A 9,702-nucleotide genomic window follows, 5' to 3' on the forward strand; every position below is an offset into this window, starting at 1 on the left:
CCCCCCCCCAACATCCCCCAAACACCGGGGTAAGCCCCTGCCCTGCCCTATCCGGGGGTCATTATCCTCAAACCAGGGCCCCGCTCGCCCAGGGGGTCTTTTGGCGTCCCGGCCCCCAGTCCAGGGCCTGGGGGACGTGCTGAGCCCCGTGGCCCCAGCAGCTGGGGGTTGGTGCCTGCACCCCGAGCCCCCTGGGCAGCCAGTGCATGCGTGGCGGGGCCTGGCTCCGTCCCGGTCCCTCCAAGGCCCCTTCTGCACCACCGCGAGGTGCCTGCCAGAACGCTCCACCCCAGACGCTGCCGTGTTCCCCTCTGGGAGCCAGGGGTAGGACCCAGGTGTCCTGGCTCTCCTCCCAGGGCCGGGTTTTTCTCCACGTCCTGGTTCCCCTCTGTGCTGACCGCTAGCCCCCGGGGCTGCCCTGCTGCTTCCTAGGCAGTCTCCTCCCCCTGCCCGAGCCAGCTGGCTTGTGGGGTGCCCTGCACCCCCCCGCCCCCGGGCTTTAATTGAGGTCAGGCCTCGCACGCGCCAGCGGCCCCGTGCGGCGGCACCTGCTGGGAGAAGCTGCCCCAGATACACAGCGTCCAGGGGATCCAGCGTGTGCTGTGTCCGGGGCACGGCCCTGTAGCTCGTGGGGGTAGGGCTCGGGTACACGGATGTGTCTCCTGCATGGCTGGTGCCTAGGCCCTGACCGTGGTTTCTTCCCCGGGTGCTTACAGCCATGACCAGGGCAGCCCGTGCTGCAGTGGAGCAGAGAGGGACACGTACCAGGGAGCTCCCTCCTGCCTAGGGCGGTGGGTTTGGGCCGTGCCTGGTGTGAGAGGGCCTGGGGTTGTTTCCACGCAACCCTTGGGCAGTCCCATGGGGGATCTGCGGGGCAGGGGTGCTGCGGACCAGCTGGGTGTGTGGCCGGCTGGGGCCTGCGGTGGTTGGTGCGAGAAGCTGACTCTCCTCTGCCAGGAGTTGGACTGAGGCCCTTCCAACTCACTTGCTTTGTGGCTTCTTGAGTGGTAGGAACCACTTGAGTTGCCCAGAAGTGGATGCCCTGTGACCCCTGTGATTTGTGCCAGGGGCTGGGAGCGGTGGCATCAGAGCCCTGGGACCATGGTGGAGCTAACGTGTCTCCCCCCCCCTCCCCCCCCCCAGCTGCAGGCCTCTCTGTGAGGGACGGCAGGTGGCGGGATGGATGAGCAGAAGCCGCCCGGTGAGGACAAAGACTCTGAGGCGCCAGGTGAGGGGCCGGGAGATGCCCGGGGGTCCTGGGCTGGGCAGGGACCATGGGTGTCAGAGATGCCAGGGGATGGAGCCAGTATGTGTGACGGTCACAATGCCGGGTTTGGTTCCTGTGATCTGGGACCAGTTGCACCAGTGCAGCCTGGTGTGCATGCTGAAGGGGTGGGGAGAGAGCGTCCTGGTGCACCAGGGTTTCATCCCAGTCCCAAGACTAGTCCAGGCCCTGGTTGGAGTGGATGCGGCCAGCGTGACCCACCTGGAGGGCCAGGGGACTCCATGGAGCCTTCGGGGGCCAGCCCTGATGTTCAGTGGCTGCTGCTGGCTCTGAGCCACGGGTGGGTCCTGACGGTGGGTCCTTCCTGGCAGCCGACGGAGCCGCGTCCTCAGAGGAGCAGGGCAGTGTGGAGGGAGATCCGCTGAAGCCCCCGGAAGTGGTGCCTGCTGCACAGGAGCCAGGGAGCACTGAGACAAAGCGGCCCCCGCAGCCCTGCAGGTGAGAGCGGGCGAGGACGGCCGGGGGGAGTGGGTCCCTGCCTTTTGGCTAGGATCTGTGGGATCCATGGGCAGCTGGGAGAGGAGATGGGACATCCCTGGGCTGAGCCTTAGCACCATGGGGGCCTGGCGGGGTGCACCCAGCTCTGGGGATGACATGGGGACCTTTGTGCAGGTAAGGGGTGGCTGGGCTTCTGACCACAGCATCAGGGCTGAGCCTGGATGTTTTCTGTGTCTCTTACCCAGCACCCTGCCCTGGCGCTGCGCCCTCTGCAACTGTGGGGACTGGAGCCGGCTGGGGCAGCGGGAGCTCCAGCGCTTCGAGCCAGGGCCCAACTGGACAGAGCAGCCACAGGGGCAGGAGGGCCCTGGCGAGGTCCCAGGCGCCGAGGACGACCTGTCCCAGATTGGCTTCACAGAAGGGGTGACGCTGAGACAGATCTCGGAGCCGACGGGTGAGCAGTGGGGGGCAAGCCTCTCTCCCCTGCCAGTGATCCTCAGCCCCCTGCTCTCCATCTTTGTTCTCTGGCCCCTGGAGGTCCAGAAGTCCCTCTCTGGGTTCCAGGAGGGTAATGCTTTCTTCCCTGGTGCCAGGGCACTGCTGGGTTCACCACTGGTGTGCAGCCTGGTCGGCGGGGGTGCAGCGGCAGGACGGAGCAGGGCTGAATGATGTGGACAAAGCTGTTTTCTCAGGGATCTCACAGGTGAGCGGGGTCTGGCCAGACGGAGCTGTCTTGGAGGGTGGTACATGTCCAGTGTGGCAGGAGAGGAGGGGGATCCTTCCTGATGCCTCTCTGTCACTGTGAGAGCCCCCACAATGGGTGCAGCCCTCTGGTGCTGAGATCAGGCCATATCTCTGGCCAGGCGGTGTCCTGCAGCCATTGTCCTACTGCAAAAGCAGCTGCATTTCGGGACCCGTGGGGGTCATTTCCTGGCAGGCAGCCGGGGGCCCATCCGTCCGTCCCTGACCTGGCCTGGCTTCCCGGCTGCTTGCAGAAATGTGAACGCTGTCAGAGGATGGGTGCTACCCTTCAGTGCCACTCGGAGGGCTGTCTGCGGCGCTACCACTTCCCCTGTGCAGCTGCTAGCGGCTCTTTCCAGTCTATGAAGACCCTCCGGCTCCTGTGCCCAGAACACCTAGCCGAGGCAGCCCAGATGGGTGAGTGGTGCTGGGATAATGGGCAGGGCGGGTCGAGTGGTTTCTGTGGGGTGCTGGGGGCTTGGACTCCTTGGTTCTGTTCCTAGCAGTCTGGGATGCGAGCACGCAGCTGGAGGGTAGGGGAGTACTGGGGTGGTCCTGGGAGGGGCCTGCAGTAGGTGCTGCCAGGCCTTTGGGTGGGTGCCTGCATCTGTGGGGCCAGGTGGAAAGTGAGCACGAGGCCAGGAGTGCCTCTTGGGAGTCTGGTGGGGTCACAGCTGCCTCTCCTCTCTAGAGGACTCGCGATGCGTGGTGTGCGATGGGCCAGGTGAGCTGCGCGACCTGCTGTTTTGCACCAGCTGTGGGCTGCACTACCACGGCACCTGCCTGGAGATCACTGTCACGCCCCGCAAGCGCGCCGGCTGGCAGTGCCCCGAGTGTAAAGTTTGCCAAACCTGCAGGTAGGCAGTGGACCCCCACTCTGGGCATGGGGATGGCCCAGGCTGCGCTGCCTCTTGATGGGGTGTGGGGCTGGGAGGCAGGATTCCTGGGTTAGTCTCGCAGCTGCGGAAGCAAAGCCAGGCTAGGTATGGTTGGGGAATGGAGATAGGGTGGAAGCCCAAACTCCTGGGTTCACTTCTGGCGGTGCCCAGTGTGGCTGTGTGAGCATGGACCAGTACCTTTGGGCATCTCGCATCCCATTTGGGCATGGGTTCCTGGACTCCCCTTAGGGGCTGGAGCTGCATGGGGCTGGGTCCAGCCCTGATAGCAGTGCCCCCCCCCCCCGCCACAGGCAGCCCGGCGAAGACTCTATGATGCTGGTGTGCGAGGCCTGCGACAAGGGCTACCACACCTTCTGCATGAAGCCTGCTATCGAGAGCCTCCCCACCGACTCCTGGAAGTGCAAGGTGAGCCCTGGGGAGGTGGGTGTGCTGGGGGTGCCCCTGCTCCCAGATGTCAGCTGCTTGCCTGGAGTCCAGGACCCTGGAGAGGAAAGGGTCTGTGCCCTGCTCCCAAGCCTTCCTGGCACTGCAGGGTGGGATTGGAGCCAGCCTCACTGGAGGGGAAGAGCCCCGTGCCCCTTCCCCCCGGCAGATGGCTGCTCTGAGCATGTCCGTCTCTCACATGCAGAACTGCCGGGTGTGCTCAGACTGTGGGCAGCGGCCGGCGGCTCTCGACCCTGGGTGCCAGTGGTACGAGAACTACTCGGTGTGTGAGGGGTGCCAAGAGCAGCGGCGCCACAGCACGGAGGGCAGCCAGGCGGGTGAAGCCGAAGCCCCACCATGCGACCAGCAGTGAGTGCTTAAGTGGGGTGGGGTGGGGGGCCTCTGCTGTGTCTTGGGACTGCTGATGCTGGTGGGACTCAGCCCAGGGGGAACAGGGTTTGGGGGGCCACCAGGCTGCAACTTGAAGCACAGAGGGGGGGGCAGATTCCTGGTTGCTGCCCCCACCCCCAGGCCGCGGAGGGTGGGGGGCGTGAGGGGTTGGAGATGGGTATTCTGGAATGCTGCTCACCACCTGCACTGCCTCGTCCCTCCAGCTCACCGCCGCCCATGGCCCGCATCGACTCGGCGGGCTCCCCCGCACCCCCGTCCCCAGCGGGCCATGACCCACCTGTGCCCTCACCCCTGCCGCAGGCCAGGAGCCCTGCAGCAGAGCCCCAGGACAAGCTGCCGGCCGCGGATGAAGCCAAGCCGCTCGGTGAGCAGGGGCCTGGGGTGAGGTCAGGAGTCAGGCCTGGGCACCAGGGTCAGCACCCCTGCCCTGGTGGTGTGAGGGGAGCCTGGCAGAGCACTAGGGGTGCTGTGGGACCTGCAGTTGGCAAGCAACCTGGGCCCTGCTGGTGGGACCTAGTGCCTGGGGCTTGTGGGGGGTTTACCCCAATGACCCTCCCTGACCCTAACCTTAGGCCCAGATCCAGACCCAGACTCAAAGGCAGAGGAACCTGAGGAGCCCCCAGCCCTGGCCCCAGAGGCACCTGCCAAGGAGGAGGCGATGGAGGTGGAACTGGAACCACCGCCCCCCACCGTGACCCCGGCGCCCTCGCCCCCAGCACCCCCAGGTGAGGGGCAGGCCCACCAGGGGAGGTGACCTATACACCAGGCTGCTCCAGGGCATTCTGGGAGTTGTGCTTTGAGTGGGGCTTGTGTGCTGCCCCTCCACAATCACTGTCACTGTCTCCTCCCCCACCAGACCTTGCTGCCGTGTCACCTGCTCACCCCGAGGAGCTGCCTCCAGATGCCAAAGAAGATGTGGCCCCTGAGCTGGCAGTGGAGGCCCACACCCCTGCCCCCACCCCTGCCTCCCCTGCCCCCGGGCTGGAGCCTGCGGGCAGCCCTTGCATCTCTATGGACATGGAGCCTCCTGCTGCCTCCCCAGCCCCACCGCCCTCACCACCCACTGCTGAGCCACCCTCTGTGGCGCCCCTGCTGGGCTCCCCTGCCCCCCAACTGGCCCATGGGGGAGCCCAGCGGGGCAGTGAGGAGGAGGAGATGGAGACGGCCCCAGAGGCCAGGGCGCTGGCCAGCCCCTCGGGGGACGGAGCTCAGCCTAGCCCAGCCCCGGCGCTGGGGCCCTTCCCAGGCCTGGCAGAGGAAGAGGAGGATGAGGAAGAGGAGGCGCCGAGGCTGGAGCGGGAGGGGGCCAGCGGGCGCTGCTCACCCCAGCTGAGCGAGGAGGATGGGCTGGAGGAGCTGCGGGGTGTGGGGGACCCCGAGTCCAGCCAGACCCCTGTCAGCTTTGCCAGCGAGCCCAAGGGCTCACCCCTGCTGCTGGAGCCTGAGGAGCTGGGTCCAGCCACCCCCATGGAGGTGTGCGGGGCAGGCACAAAACTGCTGGGTCGCGGTGAGGAGGGTGGCCCTGAGCCCCCAGCCCTGCAGCCCCGGCCAGCCCTCATCAAGTCGGACATTGTCAATGAGATTTCCAACCTGAGCCAGGGTGACACCAGCAGCAGCTTCCCTGGGTCAGAGCCCCTGCTGGGCTCACCTGACCCTGAGGGCGGGGGTTCACTCTCCATGGAGCTGGGCATGACGTCCACGGATATCAGCCTGCAGAAGGACGATGCTGCTCTGCTACCCCTTGGCACCGACTCACTGCCTGAGACAGACGACTCACTGCTTTTTGAGCCAGCTTCCGGGGTGAAGGGTGAAGGTGAGAAGGGCCGGCGGCGCAGCTCCCCTGGGAGGTCCAGAATCAAGCAGGTGAGTGGGAATGGGGACACTTGGGGGCTCATACCTCCACCTCCAGCCTGGTTGGTGTCCACATGCTGGCCTGCTGGGTCCCAGTCCAGATCAGACTCTTTCTGCCCTATTGTGCTGACACTGTCAGCTGGGGCATCAGCTGGGGGAGGCTGGGCTCCCTGCACCGCCAGAGCCAAGTGCCCTGTCTGTTTCCTGACGTGGGCCAGGATGCAGGTTTGGGGCCCCCTTTGCTCCGGGCGCCCGAGGAGCTGCATCTCGTGGCACTGGGACCTGGCTGGGAGTTGACCCTGTGTAACTGCACCCCCGTCCTCCCCTGGGCCCTAGGGTCGGAGCAGCAGTTTCCCCGGGAGGAGGCGCCCCCGTGGTGGGTCCCATGGGGGCCGCGGTCGTGGCCGTGCCCGGCTGAAGTCGACCACTTCGTCCATCGAGACCCTTGCGGTAAGCCTGGGCGCCTTGTCCGGGGCTGGGGTGTTGCTAGTCGGCTGAGACCCTGCCTCCATCCCTGATACCTCTAGGCAGAGCCTGGGGGCGGGTGGGATGTGCCCCCAGTGCAGTGCTTTGTGGGGTGCCAGGCCTGTCTCTTCAGGTGTCAGGGGATCTCTTGCCTGTGTGTCAGGCCAAGGTGCTCCCTCTGTCCCAGTGTCTGCCTGACTTGGGGGAGAGGAGCCCGGATGCTCATCCAGCTTGTGCCCGGGTGTCGGAGCTGAGGGCACCTGGCTCTCCTGGTCGTGGTGGGTAGGATGCCTTGGCCTTGTCTTGCTTATGCTGCCCCTGTCCTCTGTGTCCAGCTGGCAGACGTGGACAGCTCCCCCAGCAAGGAGGATGATGAGGAGGACGAGGACACCATGCAGAACACGGTTGTGCTCTTCTCCAACACGGACAAGTTCGTTCTCATGCAGGTGAGGGTAGGGCTGGGCCAGGTGCTGTCTTGGGGGCTGCTACGGCTCTGCCCCACCTCCCTGACATCCCCCTCCTCCCGCAGGACATGTGCGTAGTGTGCGGCAGCTTTGGGCGTGGGGCTGAGGGGCACCTGCTGGCCTGTTCTCAGTGCTCCCAGTGCTACCATCCCTACTGTGTCAACAGCAAGGTAAGGTGGCCCCGGAGGTTGTCAGGCAGCTGGACCCTAGGTCGGGTGCCCTGCTTCTTGGTGTCAGGGGGAGAGGATTGCGCCACCATGCCCTTCCTGCCCCCAGTGGGCCTCTCCGGAGCCCAGGCCTGCAGAGCAGGCAGCAGCCTGGGCCTCCCACCCTGCTGGGGCCATCTCACGAGCATTGCCCTGCCCTGTCCCCAGATCACCAAAGTGATGCTGCTGAAGGGTTGGCGTTGTGTGGAGTGTATTGTATGTGAGGTCTGTGGCAAGGCCTCAGACCCTTCACGCCTGCTGCTGTGCGACGACTGTGATGTCAGCTACCACACTTACTGCCTGGACCCGCCGCTGCAGACCGTGCCTAAGGGCGGCTGGAAGTGCAAGTGGTGAGCCACTACCCCGCCCTGTGGGGCTGGGCTGGGCCCTAGCAGCACTGGTCCCCTGGTCCCCCCCACCTTGGGTACCTGCAGACTTGCTAAGAGGGCAGTGGTGAGGCCAGGGGAGCTGGGTCTCCAGCACGTGGGGCTGTGGGAGCTGCCTGCAGGCTGAGGGCCAAGAGGTGGCTGCCAGCCTGCAAGGGTGGGGTGCAGGGCATGGTGGACCGAGAGGGGCCGCGGTGAGAAATAGGCGCTGACCCCCTCCCGTCCCATCCCTGGCAGGTGCGTGTGCTGTGTGCAGTGTGGGGCGGCCTCGCCTGGCTTCCACTGCGAATGGCAGAACAACTACACGCACTGCGGCCCCTGTGCTAGCCTAGTCGCCTGCCCTGTCTGCCGGGAGAAATACGTGGAAGACGACCTGCTCATCCAGTGCCGCCACTGTGACCGGTGAGGCATGGGTCCCTCTCCCCTGGGGGTAGCCATGGACAAGTGCTCTATGCTGCCAGGCCATGGTTTTGCTGCTGGTTCTGTGGATCTAGCGGTGTTTCCTGGGGAACATGGGAGCTTCCAGGGAAATGCAGATTCTGGCACAGCCCAGCTGATGCTGCGGGCATTGCCTTCAAGCTCGTGCTTCCCCCGGCCTGGCCCGGCCCTGGTGCTATCAGTAGCTTCAGAGTCAGTAGCCTGTGGTAAGATCCTAGATTCTCACTGACTTTGAGTTGGTGGCCCTGTACCTACAGCTACTGACTCTAGAGCCTGATTCTGGGCTCTGAGGACAGCAAGTTGGGGGCAGGGTAGCTCTTACAAAGCCCCTGTGGATGCAGCCTTTGGGGCTTGGCTTGCCTTGCCTTAGGCAGTGGCTTGCAGCAGTAAGTCTGCTGGCTCCTTGCTCCTCGGTCTGAGGGTGCCCTGGGACCAAAGACATGTCCCTGGCTGGGGCCGGGCCTGGCTTAGCCTGAGGGGTGACTGTAGGAGTGAGGACAGGATGCGCGTCTCATGGCAGACTGTCCCCTGACGCTGTCTCTGCAGGTGGCTCCATGCCTCGTGTGACAACCTCTTCACGGAGGAGGAGGTGGAGCAGGCGGCAGATGAGGGCTTCGACTGCAGCGCCTGCCAGCCCTACGTGGTCAAGCCCATCGGTGGGTCCCTGCCCATAGTGGGGATGAGGCTTGAGGAGGAGGGGGGGTATGCAGGGAAGCTGTGGGGACTCACTGGTGTGTGCGTTACCTCCCCAGTGCCTGTGGCCCCCACAGAGATCACCCCGGTGAAGATGAAGGAGCCAGGTAAGTGTCTGAGCCGTCAGCTCCCAGTGGAAGCCAGAAATGGCCCCAGCACTGGCAAGGGTGCAGCTGGGATGCAGACAGGAGCAGGCTTGGTTGGAGGAGCGGCAAAGCTGGCCCAAGAACCCAGGCATCCGGAGCTGCAGCCCGTGCCCCTTGCCCGTTCTGCAGAGCCCCAGTACTTCCGCTTCGAGGGTGTCTGGCTGACCGAAACCGGCATGGCCGTGCTCCGTAACTTGACCATGTCCCCACTGCACAAGCGGAGGCAGCGCAAAACCAGGCCAGGGGCCCTCAACGGGGAGGGCAGCTTGGAAGGCAGTGACCCCCTGGGCCCCGATGAGAAGAAGGAGGGGGACCTGGAAGGGGATGAGCTGCTGAAGGCTGAAGGTGCGAGGCTTTGTGTGGGCCCCTGCTGCCTGGGGCTCCAGTCCAGGTTGATCCCATGGAGCACCAGGGGCTGGGCATGAGAGTCTGCAGCTGGCAGGGGTCGGGGCAGCGATGGGCAGGTCCAGGGAGGAGGAGGATCCAGGGATGTGGCTGGGAGCTCAACAGTGTCTCTGGGGAATCTCTGCACAGGCATGGGCTTGTCCAGATGAGCCTGGTGCAGTGTTGGCACATGGCAGAGGTCCTGGGAAGATGGGGGGCTGGGGGATGGTGTTCAGGGTCCCTGTGCCAACCCCCATCTTGCCCTTTGCCGTACAGTGGGCGTGGAGCACATGGAGTGCGAGATCAAGCTGGAAGCCTCTGCCAGCCCTGACCGGGATGGTGGGGCTGACCTGGACTCGGGGAAGGGGCTGGAGGACCTCGAGGAGTGCAAGAAGAGGAAGCGGAAGCCATACCGCCCTGGTGAGTGTGGGCCTGGGGGTGTGGCAGACCAGGTTCCTTGTTGCGGTGTCCT

General features: G+C 65.3%; 1 protein-coding gene across 1 annotated transcript in view; it reads left to right on the forward strand.

Moving 5' to 3' along the window:
* The first annotated feature begins 1,003 nt into the window (after window positions 1-1,003).
* Window positions 1,004-9,702, forward strand: part of KMT2D (lysine methyltransferase 2D) — a 33,347-nt gene continuing 24,648 nt past the window's right edge. The window contains exons 1-20 of the mRNA XM_019528430.1: window positions 1,004-1,228; window positions 1,597-1,723; window positions 1,969-2,177; window positions 2,317-2,426; window positions 2,719-2,881; window positions 3,156-3,321; window positions 3,654-3,768; window positions 3,992-4,155; window positions 4,401-4,561; window positions 4,782-4,922; window positions 5,054-6,060; window positions 6,385-6,498; window positions 6,849-6,959; window positions 7,043-7,147; window positions 7,352-7,533; window positions 7,807-7,971; window positions 8,554-8,663; window positions 8,760-8,807; window positions 8,976-9,191; window positions 9,507-9,650. Coding sequence (XP_019383975.1) covers window positions 1,180-1,228; window positions 1,597-1,723; window positions 1,969-2,177; window positions 2,317-2,426; window positions 2,719-2,881; window positions 3,156-3,321; window positions 3,654-3,768; window positions 3,992-4,155; window positions 4,401-4,561; window positions 4,782-4,922; window positions 5,054-6,060; window positions 6,385-6,498; window positions 6,849-6,959; window positions 7,043-7,147; window positions 7,352-7,533; window positions 7,807-7,971; window positions 8,554-8,663; window positions 8,760-8,807; window positions 8,976-9,191; window positions 9,507-9,650 — 3,607 coding nt within the window. The 5' untranslated portion in view covers window positions 1,004-1,179. The remainder of the gene's footprint in view (window positions 1,229-1,596; window positions 1,724-1,968; window positions 2,178-2,316; window positions 2,427-2,718; window positions 2,882-3,155; window positions 3,322-3,653; window positions 3,769-3,991; window positions 4,156-4,400; window positions 4,562-4,781; window positions 4,923-5,053; window positions 6,061-6,384; window positions 6,499-6,848; window positions 6,960-7,042; window positions 7,148-7,351; window positions 7,534-7,806; window positions 7,972-8,553; window positions 8,664-8,759; window positions 8,808-8,975; window positions 9,192-9,506; window positions 9,651-9,702) is intronic.

Source organism: Gavialis gangeticus, unplaced genomic scaffold, assembly GCF_001723915.1.
Source record: "Gavialis gangeticus isolate Ggan-Ray unplaced genomic scaffold, GavGan_comp1, whole genome shotgun sequence".
NCBI lineage: Eukaryota > Metazoa > Chordata > Crocodylia > Gavialidae > Gavialis > Gavialis gangeticus.